The 25,907-nt window shown below is 35.9% G+C and overlaps 3 protein-coding genes across 5 annotated transcripts in view; 2 read left to right on the plus strand and 1 right to left on the minus strand.

Annotated features, from left to right (window-relative positions):
• LOC107574539 (SLAM family member 9-like) overlaps positions 1-11,632 on the plus strand; it is a 34,093-nt gene extending 22,461 nt beyond the window's left edge. Inside the window, exons 4-5 of the mRNA XM_016260995.1 lie at positions 11,001-11,244; positions 11,505-11,632. Coding sequence (XP_016116481.1) covers positions 11,001-11,244; positions 11,505-11,632 — 372 coding nt within the window. The remainder of the gene's footprint in view (positions 1-11,000; positions 11,245-11,504) is intronic.
• The window catches only part of LOC107574545 (uncharacterized), a 77,416-nt gene extending 54,345 nt beyond the window's left edge, over positions 1-23,071 (minus strand). The window contains exons 1-5 of one of the 3 annotated variants that reach the window (XM_016261003.1): positions 22,923-23,071; positions 17,823-18,224; positions 17,395-17,451; positions 16,536-16,657; positions 16,141-16,285 (exon numbers count right to left, since the gene is read on the minus strand). In XM_016261003.1, coding sequence (XP_016116489.1) covers positions 16,563-16,657; positions 17,395-17,451; positions 17,823-18,224; positions 22,923-22,971 — 603 coding nt within the window. In that variant the 5' untranslated portion in view covers positions 22,972-23,071 and the 3' untranslated portion in view covers positions 16,141-16,285; positions 16,536-16,562. Of the gene's footprint in view, positions 1-16,140; positions 16,286-16,535; positions 16,658-17,394; positions 17,452-17,822; positions 18,225-22,922 lie in introns of those variants that run through there. The other 2 variants (XM_016261004.1, XM_016261001.1) reach the window with 2 other exon arrangements.
• A 1,294-nt stretch (positions 23,072-24,365) lies between these two features.
• The window catches only part of LOC107574543 (SLAM family member 9-like), a 26,343-nt gene continuing 24,801 nt past the window's right edge, over positions 24,366-25,907 (plus strand). The window contains exons 1-3 of the mRNA XM_016260999.1: positions 24,366-24,376; positions 24,464-24,466; positions 24,667-25,049. Of these exons, the coding sequence (XP_016116485.1) occupies positions 24,366-24,376; positions 24,464-24,466; positions 24,667-25,049 (397 nt within the window). The remainder of the gene's footprint in view (positions 24,377-24,463; positions 24,467-24,666; positions 25,050-25,907) is intronic.

Consider the following 25,907-nt stretch of genomic DNA (forward strand, 5'->3'; position numbering starts at 1 on the left):
TGGCGGTGGTGTTGCAACAATATATAGTGATATTCTCAATGTTACTCAGAAGACAGGATACAGGTTTAACTCATTTGAAATACTAATGCTTAATGTTACACTGTCAGATATGCAAAAGAAATCTATCGTATCTCTTGCTCTGGCTACTGTGTATAGACCACCAGGGCCGTATACAGATTTCCTAAAAGAATTTGCAGATTTCCTCTCAGACCTATTGGTTACTGTTGATAAAGCGCTAATTGTCGGAGATTTTAATATTCACGTTGATAATACAAATTATGCATTAGGACTTGCGTTTACTGACCTAATAAACTCTTTTGGAGTCAAGCAAAATGTTACCGGGCCCACTCATCGTTTTAATCATACGCTAGATTTAATTATATCGCATGGAATTGATCTTACTGATATAGATATCGTACCTCAAAGCGATGATGTTACTGACCATTTCCTTGTATCGTGCATGCTGCGTATTACTAATATTAACTATATGGCTCCGCGTTATCGTCCGGGCAGAACTATTGTTCCAGGCACCAAAGACAGATTCACAAATAACCTGCCTGATTTATCTCAACTGCTCTGTGTACCCATAAGTACACATGAACTAGATGAAATAACTAGCAACATGGGCACTATCTTCTCTAATACATTAGAAGCTGTTGCCCCCATCAAATTGAAAAAGGTTAGAGAAAAACGTACTGCGCCATGGTACAACAGTAATACCCATTCTCTCAAGAAAAAAACTCGTAGTCTTGAGCGCAAATGGAGAAAAACTAACTTGGAAGTTTTTAGAATTGCGTGGAAAAACAGTATGTCCAGCTATAGACAGGCTCTAAAAGCTGCCAGGGCCGAGCATATCCACAAACTCATAGAAAATAACCAAAACAATCCTAGGTTTTTATTTAGCACAGTGGCTAGATTAACAAATAACCAGACGCCACCCGATCTAAATATTCCCGCACAGTTTAATAGTAATGACTTTATGAATTTCTTCACTGATAAAATAGATAACATCAGAAATACAATAGCAAATGTAGATTCTACAGCGTATAATACTTTAGCTTCATTCATCGCACCAAAAGATAAACTGCAGTGCTTTACAGCTATAGGACAGGAAGAGCTAAATAAACTTATTACTGCATCTAAACCAACAACATGCCTGTTAGATCCTGTACCCACTAAATTACTGAAAGAGTTGTTACCTGTAGCAGAAGAACCGCTTCTCAATATTATTAACTCGTCGTTGTCTTTAGGTCACGTCCCAAAACCATTCAAGCTGGCGGTCATTAAGCCTCTTATTAAGAAACCACAACTAGATCCTAGTGAACTGGCTAATTACAGACCCATCTCAAATCTTCCTTTTATGTCTAAAATTTTAGAAAAAGTTTTAGAAAAAGAAAAACTGTGCTCTTTCCTGCAAAAAAATTATCTCTATGAAGAATTTCAGTTAGGTTTCAGGCCCCACCATAGCACAGAAACTGCACTTGTTAAAATTACAAATGACTTGCTTCTTGCATCAGACCAAGTCTGTGTCTCATTGCTAGTTTTACTTGATCTTAGTGCTGCGTTCGACACTATAGATCATGACATACTCATAGATCGATTACAAAACTATACAGGTATTCAAGGGCAGGCTTTAAGATGGTTTAGATCCTACCTGTCCGATCGCTACCACCTTGTTCATTTAAATGGGGAGTCATCTCAATTATCACCAGTAAAATATGGAGTGCCACAAGGATCTGTCCTAGGTCCTCTGCTATTTTCGATATACATGTTGCCCCTTGGTAATATTATTAGAAAATACGGGATTAGTTTCCACTGTTATGCCGATGATACTCAACTATATATCTCAACAAGACCAGATGAAACTTCTAAATTATCTAAGCTAACAGAGTGTGTTATGGTTGATTGCTCTTCGGCTGGGTATCAACACACCCATTAACGTAAACTACGCCAGAGCACGTACACACCTCACGCACCGGATGCCCTGTGCGCGTCCGCGCCCAAAGACAGTTGGACATAGTGGTGTATTAGAGGTAAAAAATTATATAAATACTGTTCGGTTTCTCGCACAAACCGATCGTTTTGTGACTTAGGACATCAATGTGTCGTCACGAGCCACAGGGTTTAATTTGGATTTGTCTGTACATGTTTTTTTACTCTCATAGATTTTGTTACCATTGCCATGCATTATACGACTGATAGACTGCAACGGTTAAAGTTAAAAATCATCATATGTGTTCTACTGAAGAAACAAAGGATCTTAGATGCCCTGGGGGTAAGCAGATAAACATCAAAATTTCATTTTTGGATGAACTATCCCTTTAATGAATTGTGACAGATTGCTGTAGTGCCTCAGTTAAAGCGAAGTGGCAGCGCGGAAGGTGAACTGATCATCTCTTCCGCTTTACTACTAGTTACAGCATGAAACAAAATGAATGAATATCTCAATCTATGTTGCAAGATACTGTACAACTTACAGAAATGAATTATGTCTCATGTAATCACTTAATCAATGCTTTAACCATGGACAGATGTGAATAAAACAGCTTGTGAACAATGTCATGTAATTTTACATTTACCTCAGAAAAGCCATTAAATGACATAAACATTAGTTCGCTAGAAAAAAAATGGACTCTGATTAACAGTATTTTGCTAAATGTATGAACTTTGTAGCCTTCTATATATAGATCAGACTTGACTCACATTAATGTATCTCTGCAGGCACTGCACACGTAAATCCGGTGCTGATCTCTGCTGCTACTACTGGATCTCTGTTGGTTATAGCTGTGGTCTGGATCTTCTGCATCTGCAAGAGACTAAGAAAAACAGCCGAAGAGGGCAAGTTACCTATGGTTGATACAGTAGTCAATTAAAAAAGTAGTTAATAAAACAGTTACATTTTGTGAAAAATAAATATATATTTTGAGGAAAGACTGATAGTAGATAGCATGGCGCATTAATGCATTTCCAAATGATGGACAATTTTGTTAAAACAGTTCAATCCTGTGAAGAACAGGTAACTTATGCTGATCCAACATACTGCAATCAAAATTCACAAAAAAATGGTAAGATAACTAATGACTGTGTGTTGTGTTGTGTTGTGTTGTGTTTGTTTGGCTGCGCGGGGTATGCAGGTGCATGTCACGCCTCTGGACTGTCTGTGTGTGTTTTTCTCCCCATGTGCTCACCGTGACCCAGTTTCTCCCATGTTTGATTGTGTTAATTTGGTTCAGGTGTGTCTCGTCAATTTGCCTCGTTTAGTCTTGTATTTAAAGTGTTGTCTGTTCCTCACAGTCATATTGCTGACAGTGCAAGTGTGCTTTTGTTGATTTGTTTGATATTTTTAGAAGTGTACAGGAACCTGAAGTGTCAAAATGTTACAAATATTTATTTGGAGTATATATGAGACAGGACACAGGCCAGTCTAGAATATTAGAATATTTAGAATACTTTGAATATTTGCTTGTTAGCTTCAAACTTAAACAAACTAAATAAACGTATGAAAATAACTGATATATTGTATATCAATTGAAATTTGATTCAGTATTTCATAACATTAGCATTTGTGTTTTGTGTTTATACATCAGTTCTGTGTTAAGTAATATGAACAGTAAACAGTGATAACAGATGCAACTTTACATTTTATCATCTCAAGTTCATTGTCATTGTATGCATTTTAAGAATGTATAGAATGTTAATCAATAAAACCAGTTAAAAAGATGAAGAAAATATTAATCAAACATATTTTGTGTTTGTGATTTCTTACAGAGGGTTAAAGAGGAGGTTGAGGTGGTGTATGCAGGTGTCACTATCAGCTCTTCTCTTTCTCATTAATGATCTTCCGATGTTACAGTAATGCTAAGTTTTCAAAATGTTCATTGTGAAGGACTGCAAAATATGTTGATCAATTTGCAAAAAAACTACCTTCCTAAAATAAAGCAATTTATTAATTAAATTTTTTTTCTTTGAGAAAATTATTGTATGTTATAAAGATATGTATTGGTGATGAGAGCTTCCAGTGCAGAAATAAAAATGCAGACAATAAGTCAGAGGTCACTCTTCAGCTGGAACTCGACTCATGCATGGCCGTTTGCTGGAGCCAGTTATTATAGTTTATAAAGTTTTAAATATAGACATTTTTGGATGGATGTACCTTTTGGGGCTTTAAAATTTCAAACCCCATTCACTACAACTATAAAGCTTGGAATGTATAATATTAATATAACTCCAATTGTGTTCGTCTGAAAGTCATATACACCTAGGATGGCTTGAGGGTAAGTAAATCATGAAATCATTTTCATTTTTGGGTGAAATATACCATTAATTGTTCAGGTGGGAGATTGCTTGAGGGAAAAGGCTGTTCTTGTGTGTGGCTGTTCTGGTGCTCGGTGCTCTGTAGCACCAGCCACAGGGCAATGGTTCAAAGAGGAAGTGGCCTGGATGTGAGGGGTCCAAAGTGATTTTCCAGCCCTTTTTTGCACTCTGGAGGTGTAAAGATCATATGCTGATGATACACGGGGCAACTTTTTTTGAGCAATGTAGCTTGGGAACTTCCTCACTGAGAATGGGTAACAAATTTCTATCTGGATAATTTAGGTTGGTTGTGGGTCCTGTGTCTCACCTGGTTGCCCATTGCTCAAAAAGTTGACCCATGTATCATCGGCCTTAGGGTGGCCAGGGGAACACCAGTAATCCTCTCAGCAGTCCAAACCATCCTTTGTAGTCCTCTGATGTCTGACTTGATGGCCAACAGCCAAACAGAGCTGTATCAACAGCTCCTGTGGCAAGTTGAACTTCCTCAGCTGCACTCTAAAAAATTACCAATCAACCGCTGGGTCAAAACAACCCAATAGCTGGGTTTGTCCCTTTTTAACCCAACATTTTTTAGAGTGTGGTGAAGGAAATACAACCTCTGCTGGGCCAGGAACCTGAATAGCCACTTTTCCACTGTCAGGCCAGTGTGAGCCAGGACTAACAATGAGTCAAATGAGACCAATAGCCTCGAGCTGCAGGGCCAAAATCAAGCTGCGTTTCCACTGTCAAGCCAGTAGCCTTGTTTGATTTTATTTACATCTCATTTTACAATATTGCTTTCTATAAAAATCTGATCACAGAAGGCCCAGGTGCGTTTTTGTCATTAATTCAATTCAGTGAACACATGCGACACTCAAGCAGCTCAGTTTGTGAGTCAGACTGAAACCTGCCGTGGTCTGCTTTCTTTAGATCTGGATAGTAATGTGGTTTGATCTGATGGTCACAAACATCTTTTACAGGAGAGCGCGCCTGTTACTGGACGTTTAAGTTTGATGTGCACTGCTGAGAGTGCGAGGTGTGAATTTTGTCTTTCTGTGAGTTTGCATGTGGTTGAAGTTTTTTTTTTTTCCATTCCATAATGCTCACAATCTGACTTCTGCTCTACACCAAACAACTTTACTATGCCTCAACTTTTGTTAGAGGAGTTGGTGCTGTTTACATAAACCCTGACCCCCTGGGCCCAGCTGTTAAAAAAAAAATTGGATCGGATTTCAGCTATCAGATTGGATCAAATAGTGATCAAAATATAACTTTAATAAAATATAAAAGTAAATAAATAAATAAATAGTAATTAAATTGTATTATTTACAAATTACAATTGTAGCCCTAGACAGTTACATATGGCTATGATTTCATTAATACAGTTGTCTCATGGATTTTATTGTCTCAAGCATTCAGAAATCACACAAAAGGAAATTAAGCAGTTTTACTACAATAAAACCATGATTAATTTTTGTAAGGGTTGTGAAGTCCACATGTTTTTGTTGAAGAAATGATAGAGGCTGTGTCATCAATAGCAAAAATGTGGCCAAAAATAAAAGATTAAGTGGATATTTGAATTAAATGTTTGGCCAATATTAAACAAGGATTTGATCGTCCTGTAAGTGTAACAGCAGCAGTTACCAGGCCTTTGGCGCCCTATGCAGGCATTTGTATCTTAATACTTCTTTGTAAACTATTATTTGAAGTAACAAAACCATGGTTAATTTGAAAAAGGAAAGGAAAGGAAGTGACGTGCGCCCCATTCTTGGTGACCCATACTTGGAATCCATGCTCTGCATTTAACCGTAACATTATTATTTAAAAAAAAAAAAAATGTTATTTATGTACATGTATATATTAAATTTAATATTAACATTGAACGAAAGGGTTTTTTTTTTGTATATATATATATATATATATATATATATATATATATATATTTATTTTTTTTTTATATATATAATAATAACTGGGATGATGCCCCGCCTGGGAGTTGGTGCCCTACGCTGCGTATAGGGAGCGCCGGTCCCTCATTACCTTTTATTCTCTGTGTGATGTATCCCAATGAACGCAGTAAACACCGTCAGAAACGAAACTACAACAGCATTTGACCGCTAGAGATGAGTCTGCATATAGTACTACTAGAGCTCTACCTAGTGTCTTAATCAGGAATTCACCTAAATTAAAATAGAACTAGGAAAAAATGCTTAGAATGCTTTAAAAATAAGACATAAGGTTGATTGATCAAACGTTTATTCAAAAATGGCACATTTATTCAAATTGTTGGACTGGAAACTGTAAATGTTTGTAAAACACATGTATTGTACTGATGACTTCAACAGAAGCATATAGGCTAACCTCCCCTTATGAAAATTAACCATGGTTTTATTGTAGTAAAACATTATTATTTATTTTTTATATTGCATATTGATTGTATAACCAGTTTTACTACAAAAAACATGGTTAAATACAGTATATGGTTTTGGTAGCAAGCCATGGTTTTACTACAATAACAGTTTTTTTTTTTTTTACTTTTATAACCCAACTGCTGCACTCTATAACATTAGTTGTATAAAAAACAAAACAAAAAACAATAAATATTGCCAATAGAGAGATCTAGGTGTGCAATCATATTATAATGCATGCACATGCATATACAATTAATGCATATTTATAAACACATTATGATTAGTTGTTAATTCAAGTTGTAAGTGATGTAATAGAGTTCACTGTTATTTCATGTCAACTTTGCATCAATAAAGTTAGCAAATTGAAGCTCACTGTAAAGTGCTACTATTTTTTAAAGGACTTAGTAATAAAATCTGTTTTTCTAACATTAATGATTACAAATGACAAAGTAGCCAGAAAGTATGACTCTGTACATCACAGTGGCATTATAAGCTTTCATTAACGGGTGATTTAATATTTCCATTACAGATAAAAGTGCTTCATCATTAATAAGCACAACAAAAGCTAATTTTAGCGGCTCAAAATAGCAGAAATATGTGTTAGTTCAATGGAAATGACGAAGTAGCTTCTCACTGATGTTTTTGGGATCCTTTCAGACTGCTGTGCTCTGTCTTTATCCATCTGTAGGAAATATATGAACAAGATAAAGAGAGAGTAATTAACAGTGTTAGTTACAGGCCTACCTGGGATTGCAAAAGTATCCAGTTAATAAAGAGATGTAGCCTACAGTAAAGTGTAACAGTGTAACTATTATAACATAAAGAATATTGTTTTATTCAGAAAAGCACTTGAGGTTGCATCAACCTTCTTCTTTTGTTTCGTTGTTACAAGCAGTTACCACCGTAAAACCTACAGGAGAACATTAATCTGACCATTACAATAATAGGCACCTTGCCTTTTTACACTACACTTAATTGATGTCCTAATGGCAGTCACTCTAGTCTCCATCAAATAAATGTAATTTGGGTTATGGGACGAGTTGCCACTACATCATTCTCTTGGAAGACAACAAAGTATCACAGAAGGTAAAGAAATGAGCAGGACTGATGAATCTCAGACACAAAATACTACAAACATGGAATTAGTACCAGAGACAAATTGACAATAGAGTTTACTGATTGATCAGCAGTGGTTTGTTATTGATTGAACTGATTAATGGCGCCATTTGGGGGATTTTTAAAGAACAGCAGCTAAAAGCATCAGCACCCTGAGCTCAACTACTAACATGTGTCTCATGGATGTTCTATTGCATGTATTTCAGTGCATATGTCATATATATTTGTGCATTTACAAAGAAGTAGTGATTACAGCATATATATTCACAGGCCTGAGAAATATCAGCTCTTTATAAGGGTGGAAAATTAAATTGTGAGATTAAAAGCAAAAGGTTCCGAAGCACGTGGTTTAATCCTTATCAAGCAAACACATAATATTAGCAAAATGCACAAGAGTTGCAGAAGGCCTCAAGTGTTTTTTCCCAATTAAAGCATATTTTCTTTTTTTTATTACATCTTATGCCTAGAGGACATACTAAAGAAAAACATATATTGAGACACCACCACAGATGTTAACCATAAAAAAAAGAAAAGTCATCCAGCACTCTGTTCTCGTCTCCAAACTGGATCATAAAAGGTTAATTTCCGGAATCTGATGTATTGAGGCCATCTGGTGGTCAAAACACTGAATAGAAGTTAATATTTCATTTTATTCTTTAATTACATCTATTTTACATCTCATTTTTGCCTCAATTTATGTTGCCGTTTTCATTTTGTTTTATAATTATATGCTGGAAGCAATCACACAAATAGAAATATATATCACACTTATAAATCACTGTAGAATTGAACTGAAAACTGATTACCTATCGAACTTATAAACCTTTGTGAATTAGCCTGTATTTGAAAAGGTGTCATAATAATAAACTATGGATTCAGAATTAGCCTGAATGGCAGTTGAATAAAAACACATTTACAGCATTTACCGAGATTTTATTTAAAAACTACAGATGGTCTAAATGTACACAATACAAAAGTTAATTATGAGGCAATGAAATGCATGCTTTCACTGATGATGAATACTGACTAAAAGCATCAGCACAACCATATATCTTAACCCTTCACTTCAATAATTTTGCAAAAAAAAAAAGAAGAAAAAACTCATGCATTCTAACTAAATGAATGAGAGACATAACACGGTACAAAGGCTCTTTCTCCAAGCTTCTTCTACAAGCACATGACTAATACACAAACATAAAGAATCATCATAAACCATAAATCATAAACCATAAAAATACTTGGTAAAATACGGTAGGCCTGCATGTCATATTCTCGTCTGTATCTTGTGTTTATTAGAAAGCAGTTGTCCACTCCCACCACATGCCATGTTCTGTTAGTTCTATTCTTTCCATGTCTGTTATCATATCCTTCCTCTCCATTTCAGATTTCCTGCAAATATCAAGCACATATTCTGTCTGTGGTCTATGGTATTTGGCCAATATCCACACAATCCATTTGGATGTTTCCATATTAAATGTTTATTGTTTCAAATATTGTTGTTGTTGTTTTGACCATCATAATTCTTTATTCTTTTCCAAACCTTAATTGGCTATTTTCTCTATGCTTTCATTTCCTATAATGCCTGAATGTGCTGGCATCCAAATAAATACAACCTCATTGCCTTGTTTTTTTGTTCTTGAGTGGATAATTGTTATTTCATAAAATAGCTCCTGATGATTCTTGGCCAAGAGCAAGAATCTCCATGAGTGATGCATCTAATTCTAGCTACTTCTGCGATCTGTGAGTCAAAGTGAAACTTCAGTTGAGCTCATACAGAGATGTGGTTTGATCTGTTGGGTGAAAAAAAGAAAAACAGCTTTTCTATATTCAAGCATGTGGTTTGTGTGAGTGTGATCTGCTGATGCTGTAGCTGGCTCAACTCTCCATCTGTATTGTGTTGTGTGGTGAAGTGTGGAATAAACACTGGAGTCAGCCTGCTGCTTCAGTGGTCTTTCTTTTATCTTGTGTGGAAACATGCAGTTATTGTACATCACTTTGCCTGCTCCAGCTAAACATGCACACATGACGGCAGTTACGTCACAACGCACGCAGAACTCATGAAGAAATATTTGTTTCTTTCCTTTCTTCACATATATTTATTAGTTATCAACAGAAAAACATGAGGATTGTGAGTGAGTTATAATCAACACCTGTTACAATGGCATAATGAGAAAACACATCTTAGTGAACCTCCTAAAACCCTTTTATACTTTCAAGAGCAAAATATTAAAATAAAATATTTGCAATTTCGTCCCCTTGGAATTATAAGGTTCTATCTGACATTTTTGTCAAAATTGAGTTTTTCACATATTCTTATTCTGTGACAATTTATTTACATTGTTTTAGTGTTGTCTACATTTTGGGACTTTTTATTTAAAAAACAAAAAGGTTCTATCTACACAGTGGAATGGAATGCAAAAACTTTGAAGTTCAAAATCTCAAAACTACTCTGGAATGAAGAGAGAAGCTTATAATTCCAAGGAGACGATTTTTTGTTGCAAAAAATATATAGAACAGAATATTTATAACCAACGCAGGCAATGCCTTTATAATGTGTAGTGAGTGGGTGGTGCTCAAATATTATTGGTGGATGAATCACATGCAACACTATATGGCAGTTTAACACTGTCCTGTGAGTTCACAATCTGTCACACATACCTGTTCACACACTTGAAGTGCTGTTATCTGAAAATGGTACACGTTTGTTTTGTTCTGCTTGTGTCATCTGGTTGGTAAGTTATGATCATTTTCATTTTAAGACATCACTTCTTGCTTTAGTTTAATTTAATAGATTGTATTTACAGAGATTTAAGAGAGCCATGAAGTACTTTTTAATCAGTCAGAGAATTTCTAAAATAAGACAATAAGACAAAATATAGTGAAACATATGGCAGGTGTAATAACTGTGAATCTGTCTTATTTCAAATAATTCATGACTTTACCACCTTATAAACAATGACATTGAGATGATTACTGATTGATCTGAAGAGGGACTGATGACAGATGCTGCTCGCACTGCTGTAATTTGTTGTGTATATATATATATATATATATATACCACTGTATATCTGTGCCTGTTTTACATGAGTAAGCAGTGTAGGTTTAGAAATCAAGGGCTTTAAAGATTGAACCGGGCTGCAGTTTTGTTCTGTGTGGAGTTCACAATGCTCTTCTTCATCATCATCATCACAGCAGAATTGTTCATTGGTGTGTTCAGTGGTGAATGTGGGTCATGTGACTCTCTCCTGGTACAAAGGAAACAGTTTATTGTCCAGCATCAGTGTGTCTGATCTCAGCATCAGTCTCTCTCTACCTCTGGAGGTGGAATATCAGGATAAAAACAGCTACAGCTGTGTGCTCAACAATCCCATCAGCAACCAGACCACACATCTGGACATCACTCAACTCTGTCACACATGTGCAGGTACAGCAGCGCTGATACAAGCATCTACTGCATCTATTCACTGAATCAATTTGTTGATTTTACTGAAACTGATAACTCAAGATGTTAGAAATGATGAATGAACTTGAATGAACTCACTCATGTATTTCTAAACAAGCTATATTGTGCAGATAACTTTTTTTTACACTTCAGTAAAAAGTTTAGTTTTTGAGTTCATCTATAGAGACTACAATCAGCTTATTGAAAATTACTATTTATTAAATAATTAATTTAATTTACAGACGTCCACATCCATTATTGTGATACAGTTGAAGCTGTGATCCGATTGGTCGTCACTGCTCTGATGGGCGTGGCTGCTGCAGCTGCTGCTGTTCTTCTGGTCAGTGACGTCAGATCAACAAGAGGTTAAAAGAAAACAGAACAGATATAGATATAAATATTCTGACATATGTTGTAGTTTTAATGGTAAAGATGAAAATATGTGTGGTTTAATTGTTTAGTGATGTTAAAACGAAACGTCTAGGTTACTTGTGTAACCCTCGTTCCCTGAAGGAGGGAACGGAGACGTTACGTTTACCAATGCTTTCCTCTGAACTCGATTGGAAAAGGTTTATTACCCCAATCTGGTGTATTAGGACCTTCTGGTGGCCTAAACGATCAATATTCTTTAATGTTTAATTTTACATTTCTTTGTTAATTACACTGTTAATATGAACAAACTTCTTAATATGTTATGTTGTAGTTTTCATTTTGTTTTATACTTGTATGCAGCTACCATGAAAATACAAATCTAATATTTGTCAACTGAACTGAAAACTGAATATTTACCTAACAAGCTAATTACCGTAAAACTTCAAATAATAGCCGAGTCCCAAATAGACGCCTGTCTCTTTTAAACGCCTGGTGTGACGACAGGTTTGGGTAAATAAAGGCCGGTCTCAAATAGAGGCCTGGTCTGTTTTTTTAGTATCGGGTTGTATTTGATCTTCTCAAACCCATCAGATCGTCTGTTCTATGTTTTGATTAGATTTCACGTGACAGACACAACAACAGTTCATGAACGACTCATCACTATGGCAACATAACAAAGAGGTTAACGAACTTTCTTTTAGTCTTCAGTTTTTCTTAATTCTCTCAATACCACCATGGAGACAAAAAGAAAAAAGTATGATTTGACATTTAAGCTGACAGTTGTCAAATTTGCCGAACAAAATTCGGGAGAAGCAGCGGCAAGACATTTCTCGGTTGATCCAAAGAGAGTGCGAGAATGGCGTAAAAATAAAGCTGAACTGCAACGTCTGTCCGAGGAAGACGACAAAAGGGCCAGACTGCGAGGTGGAGGGAGGAAGAAGGCCAGTGAAGAGCTGGAGGTGAGCGTGTGTGAGTGGATCCACAGCATGCGGGCAAAGCATCTCAGAGTCTCACGTAAAATGATCAGGGCCAAGGCAAAAGAAGTGTATGCAACAGTGAGTGACGGCAGGGATGAGGAGAGTTTTACTGCGAGCGCTGGCTGGCTGGACAAATTCCTGAGGCGCAACGACTTTTCAGTCAGAAGACGCACAACTGTGGCCCAGAAAGACGCCAAGCACTTCACTGAGAAACTGGTAAATTTTGTCACATATACAACGCGGATTATTAAGGCAAAGAAAATACAGCCGAAAAACATTATAGCCATGGACGAAACAGCGGTGTGGTTTGATATGGTGGGCTCTACAACGGTGGATGCAAGAGGTGCACGCAGTGTTCCACTGAAAACCACAGGCCATGAGAAGAGCCACTTAACTGTGGTGTTGGCTGCGAAAGCAGACGGGACCAAATTGAAACCTTACATTGTCTTCAAAGGGGGGATCAAGGAGGTGAAATTAATGCAAAATATCAGTGGGGTGGTGGTGGCCACGTCCAAAAATGGATGGATGAACGAGGAGCTGACTGCAGACTGGCTTCAGAGAGTGGTGGGAAAGCTCAACTTCGCCCCTCGTCTCCTAGCCTGGGATTCATATCGCTGTCATATCAGCGCAGCGACCAAAGCTGAGCTCAAAAGGGGCTACAACATAACCACGGCTGTGATACCCGGTGGCTGTACAAAGTACATACAGGCCCCTGACGTCGTATGGAACCAACCATTCAAAGCCAGCCTGCACGAGTCCTATGACAACTGGATGGCAGGGGATGTGGACAAAGAGTACACAGCTGGAGGAAATATGAGGGCCCCAGCTCGTCGCTTGTTGGTTTCCTGGGTACTTCAAGCGTGGGAAAAGCTGGATACGGAGCGGCTGAAAAATTCCTTTAAGGTATATATATATAAACTTAGGTTTACATACAGAATCATCAAAAGTCCCTTTGCTTACATATGAAATCCATAACAGTAGCTGCTTTCAAAGTTATTATAGCTCTTTTCTTTTTGGACAAAGACTGGTAACTCATGTCAACTTCAGAAGGACAATCAAGGTAAAAGTTCGGAACGGTCACTTTTTGTCCTAGTCTTGATGCTACAAACATTGATCTGCATCAGTGAGCTGAACTGACTCTTTGCTTCTGATAAGTTGTCGGTTTAGGTTTTTTCATACTTCTAATAATCACAAAGCATTTGTTGTATAAATTTAGCGGGAAGGCCAAATTCTACAAGAAAGTTATTTATGATTTAAATACAAATCACTTAGAAAGAAAATTTGATTCATGAAATAAGGTACGTCAACATTCACTTTCTGTTTTAAACTTTTTGTACAAGAACTTAAGTAACACAACCAGGGATTTAAATTTACTTTTTTACTCACCAGCCAATTTGGCTACTAAACGTTTAAAGTTACCGGCTATTCATAACTTCTACTAGCCAAAAAAAAAAAACAAAAAAACAACACCGAAATAAACCAACAGCTTGAGGCTGTCTACATTGAATGTGACAAACCGACCGCTGCAAATCATTTTGTGTCAGAACTAGGGGTGTGCGATATTGATAAATAATATCTCAATATTTTCTGGAATTTTATTGATAAAGATAATTAGACAATATTTTGCTGAGTGTGTTATTGTGCTGATATCTTAAGGACTACTGTGGACAGCTGACTCCTAAAGTTTTTGATATATTTCATATTTTGTGTGGTCAGTTCTAGACTTAGTTAACAAACTGCCAATGAAAAATTCTTCTGACCATTCATTAATCTTAGGTATTCCAATATTTAATAACAGGTTGTTAAAATCGAGAGTTGCAGCTGTGTTATTTAATGAGCTAACATGAACTAAGTATTGACATAACTTGTATTTTTTAAACAAAGATTAATAACTTCTGTAGCAAATGTAGCTATTGCTCATTGTGAATGTTAATGCATTAACTAAGGTTAACTAATGAGGTCTTATTGTAAAGTGATGCCTATTGGTCTTTATAGTTCTTTTGCACTTTAATCTGTGTAAAACTTTTAACTTTATACATTTTTCTGTACTGCTTTATTGCATTTAAATGTTCAGTTATTTTTGTTATAAGAAAAAAGTTATTAAACCTGTTATACTGTATTATGACAGCACTTTTTTAAACTAAATTTCAATATCGTGATAATACCGTATACCGCGATAAAAGCATTAGAAATTAATCGCAACATGAAAATTTGATACCGGCATATCCCTAGTCAGTTCACAGCAGTGATAGAAATTAATATTTTCCAATAAGTTTAAATTGATGTTTACCTTTTATGTGCATTTTACCTTTTATAAAGTTATTTTTTCTAAAAATGTGCATCATCTTTTGAGACAAATTCTTACATTTAATCAGTCAATTATAATAATACATGTAGGCTGTTACTAAACAAATGAAATCAGTATCAATAAAATTAATCTTTTGCGTAAGTAGAATATGAAGTGGCATTTAGATGTATTTACACATGTTAATGCAGCTCAGAGGGACATGGAATGCTTTAACCTGCAGTTACAAATGTATAAATAATGTTTTGATATTTTAAACGTGAAATTTTGAATACTGATATTTGAAATCATTTAAAAAAATGAAAAGATACATTAGAGGAAAAATTAAAACAATTAAAACCGCCAGTAGGTGGCAGCAAGTCACTGTTAAGTGAGTCATTGCGGCTGAACCGAATCATTTAAACGGTTGACTCATTCAGGAACAAAACACTGTCATGTTGCTCAGAGACGCAAAACAGTGCTGTGGCTGTGTTTGCAATTATTTTTGTTGGCGAAATAGAGCAAAAGCAGGCATGCTGTCTAAAACGTAAGTCTCGTGATATTAACTTAGTTTATTGAACTGTTGTATAAAAATCTCTACACTCTAAATGCCTACGTGCACTAAGTTAATGTAGTCGCTTATGCGGATGCGTGCACTCTGTGGGTGTTTTGTTTGGTGTTTGCAATATTCTCGATAATGTAATGATGAGTTCAGTATTTGCGCTAAACCTGCGCAGATTTGGCTTGCATGAACTTCCCCAAGAAATTAATGAGTGAACATAACTTCGACAAATTGTTTAACCCGACAAATTGGTTAGTGATTTGACAGCGTTACCCGCCACAGCTGATTTTTACCCGCATTTGGTGGGTTGGTGGGTGTTAATTTCAAACCCTGAACACAACCATAAACCAGAAGTACTTATTACATGAAGTATAACAAGCTGCAGAAGTACTTCTTTTGTTGTTTTGGATAAAAGCATGTGTTGAAATATTACATGTACTGTAGGTTTATAAGCTGCAAATATCAGATAATAAGCCAAAGTTTAAATGCAGCTTGTAATATGCATGCTTACAATAAAGTTCAAATGTCCTTGAAGGAAAATTCCTTTGACAATTAATTACAGGACATTTTAATTACAAAATTACAAATTAACAACAAGACAGACAATATGACTGTGAGCATCACACAGTTAATATTATATATGTTTCCAGTAACAGCTGTTTTAATATTTCCATAACAGGTAACACTGAGCTCTTAATCATTAATGAGAGGCCTGCAAAGCACTTCAATGTTTCAGCACAAAACGCAATCTAATTTTCCTACAATGTATTTTTTTTAGCGCAAGCTGTTGCGTTCTTCTCAGATCATGTGCCTTTCTTCATTCGGTTTCTGTAAGAAAAGAAAGATTCACAGAAGGTGAAGAGAGAGAAATGAACAATATTATTTACAGCTACAGAAACTCATCTGTCATCAATCTGTGAATTAAACTGTTTGAAATGTGTTTCTTATCGAGATGATTCTGTCAGTGCAGGTGAAACCAAACACAGATCTAAAGACGCACTACAGTGTGAGACTCTTGTTCTGGCACTTGTTTGTTTTTCTCTCTATTTTGAAAAATCATCACATTAATGATACTTGCCATTTCTGGAGCTCCTGCGGCGATAGATCACACCACCAACAACTGCAGCCAGCAGCAGAGAACAGCAACACCAGCACTTATTCCTGCTACAGCAGCTGAAGACCGACCTGAACCTGGAACAGCTGAAGACAGACCGTCATTAGCATGAGCAAATCTGACAGTGTGTTTATGCCAGATTCATTGGATATATTCTCTTGATACCTTTACAGGTCCAATGTGTAGATGTCAAAAACCTATTTATCTATTAACATACAGAGATTATTTCATATTATAGATGGTTTAACAACAAATAGAGCTCTCCGATCACAAGGATCAAACCAGTTAATAACATCTAGTTCATTTAAAACATGATGAGATGAAACCAGCTTCCAGAAGACGTCAGATATGCCTCTAAGTAGCTACTCATAGATCCAGATTGAAAATGCATCTTTTTTTATCTGTGCACTCCCTGATTAAGCACGGTTTCTGTAATGTACTGTTTATTTAAGCCTCCTGTCTTTTTATGCCCCTTATATTTATTTTAATGTAAATCTTTCTTTAGTTTCTTCATATTTTTCTTAAATTTCCTTTTAGCGTTTTTTTTTGGGCATCAACCTATTGTTGATTACAATTTAAAGAAAAATATTTATGCAAAGCACTTTGAATTACCCTGTATAATAAATAATACTTTATAAATAAACTGGCCTTGGTTAATTACATTTATAATGTAAAATATATTGCTGACACACCTGAATGTAACTGACAGAAAAATTAGGAAAATGCCCCTATCAGAACAATTTACTTTTCTAATTAAACATTAATATGCTTTGTGTGATTTGTTATAATTTGACAAAAAAAAAGACAGGGGGATGACACATACATGCGTCAACCTTTTGGTCCTGTGATGCCTTTTGGGGTTCTTTCTCATTTTTGTCAGCTTTTGAGGTTGGAAAACACAAGAGAATAAACATGAAATACAAAAGAACACACAAGTTGATATTGAAGAAATAAGTTATTATAGCAGTTCTGTTCATTTCAGCTGAGGAAAACCTGTAAAAAACAGGGAACAGACTCCCTGCAGCATTACATTACTAATATCAGCTGTTCAAGTTAAAGAAACACATCACAGTCAGAGAGATCATTTAGAATTAAGACTGTTAAATATTCAGAAAAAGGGTCTTAAATAACCAAACTGTAACAAATCATTAACATACAGAAAAAGATGATAAACAGGTCTGGAGATCATTGTTCAAACTGTCCAAAATGAAAATGTAATTATTTCAGGGTAAATTACATTAAATGACTCACCACTGACAGTCAGACTGAATGATTTTATGATTTTGTCATGGGTGCTGCTTTTTGGGGTGATTTTTGTGTGGTCACACTTGCTGGGTATGTTCAACTTTTTGATTGTGCCTGAACTCTGGCTTGTGATGAGCTCTGCTTCATAACGTCCAGCGTGTTCAGTTGTGATGTCTGTGATGGTCAGAGATCCAGTCTTATAGTCCACCTTCAGTCTGTCTATGAATCTCCCGCCTTCACCATCATAATTACAGCTTGTGTTGGGATGACCATTGATCATAGCTATGAGAGCATTATTAAAGTACCACTGAATTATATCGTCTTCTTTTTGTTTGATAACATCAGTGTTTAGAGCGACAAGATCTCCTTCCATCACTGACTTCACTTCATCTGTATCACCAAACACACCTGCAGACACAAATGAACAGTTACAAGTGTGTGTCTGTATGTGTGTGTGTGTGTGTGTGTGTATGAATCTTTACGTTGCACATATATTGAGTGGACCAAATGTATAAAAATCTATTATACTGCAGGGTAGAGTTGTGCTGATAGATGACAGTATTGTGTATCAATGATAGTCAGAGATATCACATGTGACTAATGCCTTTGACGATAAAAAGATGATTATTATTATTAGGCTAGTATTATTATCTAATTAATATTAGGCCTTATTTGTTCCATCATATTTCTTATTATGTGTTTTACAGTGTTGCACATTATAACTAATCACACACGATTCCATTGAGTTTATGAATGCAGCGGCCAATCAGAGGCATTCAGATGAGTCACCGCAGTTTTGTTGCGCTGACTCGCTGACTGAATTCTGCTCTATTGCAAATTCTCATCATAAACAACAAAATGAATATGTACGTGTGATACAATTATGAGATTTATTCATCATACAGTTTAGACAACTTCACTAATTATAATGTGTGTTTTTTGTGCATAAATTTGCACTAGACATGATGTTCTTGCTATGATAATGCACGTTCTTTGCTAATTTTCTGTAGCTGCTTTTTGAATAACTTTTTGAAGTAAATGTAAGCATTATAATTAGTAACCTACAATGTTTGTATTAAAGTGTTATGTTAAATACAAATTCAGTCATATTAAAAACATTTAATGACATGACACCCATCCATATGCTACTCGACTAAAAAGATACGTGTAGTTAGTGGATTACACTAACGTTAGGCTGCTTTTAGACTTATGCTGGAGTTGGTTCACTCTCTGGCTATGAAACCAAGTAATTCAATAATTCAATAAATTAGCATGATAATATTGTGTATCTGCGATCTCACATGCTGACAATAAGACGATATGACTATGGATCATATATAACACTACTGTAGGGGTGTGCGATAATGATAAAAAAAATGATGGAATTCTGGAACTCTGTTGATAACGATAATTAGACAATATTTTGCTGAGCGTGTTATTGTGCAGGTATTTTGGGAGGTTTAGGACTGCTGTGGACAGTTGAATCCCAAAGCTTTTTTTTATTGATTTTACTTTTATGGGGCCATTTTTAAAAGTAAATGTAAGCATTATCATTATCATCTTTCATGTTGAATGCTTACATTTAATCAATAAATTCAATTCAAATAGTAAGACACTATAGGGCTGTTACCAATCAAATGAAATCAATATCAACAAAAATTGTCTTTCCAATGAAGTGGCATTTAGATTAGGCCAGACGTGCCATTTTTCAGGGACTCGTCCTGGCCAGGATTTCTATGTTGCCTAAAATAACCAGGTTTTGGCTGTTTTGCACTGTGCAGATTGATCATTGTATGACATCAAAGTAAGTATAGTGAGAGCTATAGAGAGCAGAGCAGACACACCATGCTTTCTAATTGCTCTCGCGGTACTTTCATGTCATACAGCGATAAGCCTGCACAGCGCCACTTCAAGTTGAACACAACTAATATGTACACATACTGTATATGCAATGCTCTGACCATTCTCTGTAGATCCGACCTTCTCTCACGTGCCAGTGCCTGCATGTTATTGGTCAAATTACTTTTAGATCATTACCTTCAGCATGTATGTAAACAGGAAAACAAAGCCAAAACCTGGATGTTTCAGGAAATATAGAAATCCTGGCCAGAACATGTGCCCTAAAAATGGCACATATTGTCACCCTAATTTAGATGCATTCACTCAGACTTGCAGGACATTAATGCATTTAACCTGAAGTTACAAATGCATAAATGGTTTGAGGGTTTAAAAACAAAATGTTAAAAACTGTTATTTAAAACGATTTTGAGAAAGTAAAAAAAAAAAAAAAAAGAGTTCAATTAAAATCGCCAGTAGGTGGTGGCAAGTCGCTGTATGAGTGAGTCATTCAATTAACCGATTAGTTTAAGTAAGGAAACACCATGGTGTGTTGCTCAGAGATGCAAAACAGTTCTACTGTGGGTTGTTTGGAACTATTTTGGAGAAATAGAGAAAAAAAACCAGGAACTATTGTGTCTGAGAAAAAACATGATATTGATTAACTACAACAGATTATATAAAAGACAAAGTCATACATCATTTTTTTGCCCCCACATCTTGAATTTTGGGGGAATTCTAAATTTACATTTATAAATTAAATCACGCAGTGAAAGCTTAAACTCTAAATGCACATGTGCAGCAGTCTAATCTACATCACACAATGTGCCCTCTCTGGGTGTGTTTTGTTTAGTTACTCTATAATGTCAAATTGCATATTAAGACAACAATTATGATATTATTGTAGATTATATATATCGCACAACACTAATGCTCAATAATATATAATAACTTAAAAATACATAAGAATACATTTGTACCCAGAAGTGAGCTAAATCTGACAAAATCTCCTAAATCTCACAAATCTCCTTTTCCAACCTTGGTGAATAGAGTAAATTTTAACTAATAAATATCACCATATTTCCCCAGTTGATCGATCACATGCATTAATTAGTTTTTGTTATTACAAGTTTTCAAAATGTTTTAATATGCTATGTTTAAAGGGGCCATATAATGCGATTTCAATTTTTCCTCTCTCTTTGGAGTGTTACAAGCTCTTGGTGCATAAAGAAGATCTGTAAAGTTGCAAAGACTAAAGTCTCAAATCCAAAGAGATATTCTTTATAAAAGTTAAGAGTCAGCCAAACCTACCTAAAACGGCTCGTTCTAACACGCCCCCACATATCTACCTCACTATGTGGGAAGATTTGCTTAACACCGCCCAAATGTTCACGCAAAGAAAGGAGGCGTTTTATTCTCGCTGTAGTATTGTTGTTGTTGCCGCCGCCATGTCGTGAAGGCGCTGTGTGTTTCGTTGTGAAAGCGAAACTACTTTGTTTGGTCTCCCAAAAGAGGACGATATTCGCTTCGTCATGCCTGGAGCTAATCCGTGCTGGTCACTGAGGAAATACTTCAACTTTGCGCTGTGGATCGCCGGATCGGCTTTCACCGTGGACGAAGCGGAGTCCAGCCCGGGGTCGTCACATGTGGTTGCCACAGGCATCACAATATGGTAAGGGACGTAACATTTCCGTCACACGCTTGATGAATTCAGCCAATCACAACGCACTGGATAGCTGGCCAATCAGAGCACACCTCGCTTTTTCAGACCGATGAGCTTTGTTAAAATCGACGCGTTTCAGAAAGGTGGGGCACAGAGGAGAAACAATAATGTACAGCATGTGGAAAATAATGTGTTTTTTTAACCTTAAACTGCATAAACACATTTCATTACACCAAATACACAAAATAATGTTATTTTTAGCAGCATCATATGACCCATTTAATGTTAAATATGCTATGTTATGTTTAAATATGCAAATTGGTCATTATTGTTAAATGTTTAAACATGCAATCTGTCATTATCAACAACTGGCTGATGATCTGAATGTGTTTTACTGCAGATTTGAAAAGGATAGTCTACCACCCCCCATCCGCTCTGATCTGCACTTCACACATTCACCTACCACCCCTGCAACCCCCTTCCCTCCCATTCAACCTGTGCTTAAGGTCTGTGTAGAGGATGTGAACCGGGTCTTCAGGAAGCAGAAATCTAGAAAAGCGTTATAAATAACATATCTGCACACTAATAAACATCTGTACATTTATCTAAATTCATTTTTCCTATACTTCTATTTCTGTATATAGTACATTACTAATTTTTTCTTTTTTTATTATATTAGTGTTATATTACATCCCTACTGTGTTATTCCTATGTATGTCTGCACTATCATGTATGTCTGCACTATGTTTGTACTTTCTTCTACACTGGAAGCTCCTGTCGTCAAGTCAAATTCCTTGTGTGTGTAAACATACTTGGTAATAAAGCTCTTCTGATTCTGATTATTATTCAAATTTATATTAAATCACTATTTTTACAATTTAATGCACAACTAATTTGCATACATTTCCAGAACAGAAAGAATGTTAATTTCCTGAACATTGCATGAATTCAGATTCATAATTAATCTTATTATTATTATTATTATCATTATTAGACCTACATGTTAGAGTAACATGTTTTTAGACAGATGATTTTGAATGTTGGTGTACGCTTAAGTGGAGATTTCTGGCACAGTGCATGAGGGAAAAAAACTCGAAACAAGTTTTGCCTATTGCCTAGTGTCTTGTATTAAAATCAAATATGTTTAAGCTGTATTCATGCGTAGTTATTTACATAACTATTTTAATACGACAATATACATTGTAGCACACAAGACTATTATAAGGCGCTCCTTTAGTTAGCCTATCATGGTGCATTTGATTGGCAAATGACAATTTTAAACAACGATCATTACGAGATCATACAGATGCATATGCAGCTTTAATTAGAAATAAGTGATCACAAGCGTTTAAAAGAAACTGCGTCACTTTCGTCCGCCATTTCTAGAATCCAAAACAGGAAGAACTAAAGAAACAAAACCATTTCCATCCATAAAGTGGATTTATACGAACAAAATCATTGTATTCATGTATTATAGTAATGTCTAAAACAGCGCCGAATAAAAGACAAGATTTTAAGTGAAATGTTGGTGGCAGAGTTGAAAATGTATCGATCGCGGAAAACGTAAAGTGTTAAAAGTAGCCTACAGAAACCAATTGATGTCTTACCCTCAACGAGAAACGCAAACAGAACGAGCACAGTATAGCTTCCCTTCATTTTAACTGCTGTGCCTCTGATGAACTGAACACGAGATACTGGAGATACGGAGAGTTGGTCTTTCGCTCTGCTGTAATGGAGTCTGTGGTTTCTTTTCCTGTCTTAGCGGGAGAACCCCCGCCCTCAATGCATCATTTCACTTCAGTATAGGCTAGTTTTTGACATTCAGAGTAGAGATATACAGTTAGAAAAAAGTCAGATTTAAAAACACTACAGTTTGCTTCTTTACACAGATGGAATGACATTAACCGCTATGTCTTGCGTCAAATTCAAGTATATACATAGGCCTACAAATTCAGGTCGAATGAAAGTGAAAGTGTCTCAGGCTTGAACAACTAAGAAGAACGCGGTAGAGGGCAGACTTCGGACTTCAAACCAAAGTGCCATTTTTTATTTCCTTATTTAATTATCGTGCCTGCGTTTAACAGGCTCATAATCCGTAGGTTTATTACAAGAGCCATCAAGAAGATTATAATCCACACACAAATAAATTTAACCAGTTAGCCTATAAAATACCACTGGGTGCAGAGCTGTAATTAATAAAAGAAACCAGTTGAAATGTTCTCATGGATTATAGGCTCACAGAAGACCAGAGTGTGTGTTTTCTCTAGAGGAGAGAATGTAATTCACTGAAGGCATGCAACACTTCAGCAGACAGTCCAGTGAACCCTGCTGTGATCTCAGTTAGTTACATATTTATTTGAATAGATGTGGTCTCATCTTTTGGGTGAACAAACAGTTTAGAGTGCCTATTATTGGACAGACTTCAGTGTATCTGTACTTTGTGGGTGAAACGCTTATTCTTTTTCTTTCTGGTAATATGAACTTCATCTTCTACTCCACGCAGAACAATTTTACATTGAAATAAAGTGAATCCATCAACACTGATGTTTGAGTACAGGATTATCATGCATAATTAACAAGCTACTTTATTGTCATAATTTCACTACACATGCTGATTATAAATGAAACAATCGACATGTTGAATAGTTGAACCAAAACACTTAAAGAGCAGTAATTTCTTGACAATTAAAAGTGTTACATAAACCACTGAATTATTCTCAGCATTAATGCCGGCAATGGAACAACATGAGAGAGAGCTGTCAGGAGACATATTTCTTAGTACAAAAGAGGACAATGTTACAAGAGGAATACCAAATCATTGTTTTAAGTGTGGAAATAAAACAAAGGTAACAAAGAAATTCAAAAACAATGTATGTGTATACAAATATCTATATAAAGGGAAAAAAATATTAGGTAAATATAAGATTGATAGATACAGCCCTATGGTGAATATACAGTAACTGTGATATATATGATCACAGCTAGAGCGCAGCAGCAGAAGAGTGGTTAATTCCTGTTAGGGGTGGATTCAGATGCACACTAGTTCTGCAATGTCTAAGCAGTCTGTTATCAGAAATGTCTAGCGTTGTAATCTTAAAGAAAATGGTTTATGTTGTTGTTTTGACCCACTTGTGTTTGTGGCATTCAGCCGGTAAGTTAGAATTATGTTTTATATGTGTTACTAATTTAGTTCTTGGTTTTTAGCTTTTAGTATTTTATTTTTATTTTAGTATTTTATCTGTGTTATTGTCATTTTCGTGGAGCTCAGCTTTCTAAATGTTTTTTTCTCTGCTGCTCTTCTGTTTGTTTTTCATTTCACTTTTAAATAGCAAAAACTATATGTTAGTTAAGGCACCATAAAATTATTTACCTTTTAATCTGTGAAAAACTTTTCATCTTTTTATCAGGTGTGTTTGCTGATACAGATGCAGTGAAGTCAGTGTCAGTGCTGGAGGAAGATTCAGTCACTCTAAACTCTGGTGTTACTGAATTAATGGGTGATGATCTGATTCTGTGGAGGTTTGGATCTGAAAACACTTTAATAGTTAAAATCAATGTAATGGCCGGCAGCATGACAGTATATGATGATGTTCTTGATGAGAGATTCAGAGACAGACTGAAGCTGGACGATCAAACTGGATCTCTGACAATCACAAACACCAGAACTCAACACACTGGACTCTATCAGCTACAGATCAACAGTGTGAGCAAGAGCTTCAGTCTCACTGTCTATGGTGAGTTAAATATTGATTCATTTGATTCAGAATTTCCTTTAACAAACTATTAATTGTTTTTCTTCTTATTAATCATCCCAATGTTTGAATCTCAAACAATGTAATCTTTTAAACATCTAAAGTGAAGTCTGATGCTTCTTTTTCAGCTTGTCTGTCTGTTCCTGTCATCAGCAGTAACTCTACACACTGTTCTTCATCCTCATCCTCATCATCCTCATATTGTTCACTGGTGTGTTCAGTGGTGAATGTGAGTCATGTGACTCTCTCCTGGTACAAAGTAAACAGTTTATTGTCCAGCATCAGTGTGTCTGATCTCAGCATCAGTCTCTCTCTACCTCTGGAGGTGGAATATCAGGAGAAAAACACCTACAGCTGTGTGCTCAACAATCCCATCAGCAACCAGACTCAACAGCTGAACATCACTCAACTCTGTCAGCCATGTTCAGACAGCAGCACTGCTATTGGTGATTATTTTATCTCTGTCTTTTGTTGTACATCAAACATACATTTTCACTTTTTTATTCCAATAGTTTATATTTTGTTTTCACCCCCTTGACTTTCTGGTAGCACTTATTTCTGCTGCTGCTGGATCTCTGTTGATTGTAGCTGCAGTCAGGATCTTCTGCATCTGCAGGAAACATAGAAAAACCAACCAAGAAGGCAAGTGGTACAAACAAGTGTTATTACAAATAACCCTTCTTTCTGAAGAAGCCACAATATTATGTATAGTTACTGCGTTTGGCAATTATCTATATTTATGGCACCAGTCAGCGCTCTTTAATCATCTCACTCACACAAAACACGATTCAGTACTATTTCTCAAAACTGCATGAAAACATATATAATATAAATACTGGA

The sequence above is a fragment of the Sinocyclocheilus grahami genome, unplaced genomic scaffold (assembly GCF_001515645.1).
Source record: "Sinocyclocheilus grahami isolate Dianchi unplaced genomic scaffold, SAMN03320097.WGS_v1.1 scaffold2265.1, whole genome shotgun sequence".
In the NCBI taxonomy this organism is placed as follows: domain Eukaryota; kingdom Metazoa; phylum Chordata; class Actinopteri; order Cypriniformes; family Cyprinidae; genus Sinocyclocheilus; species Sinocyclocheilus grahami.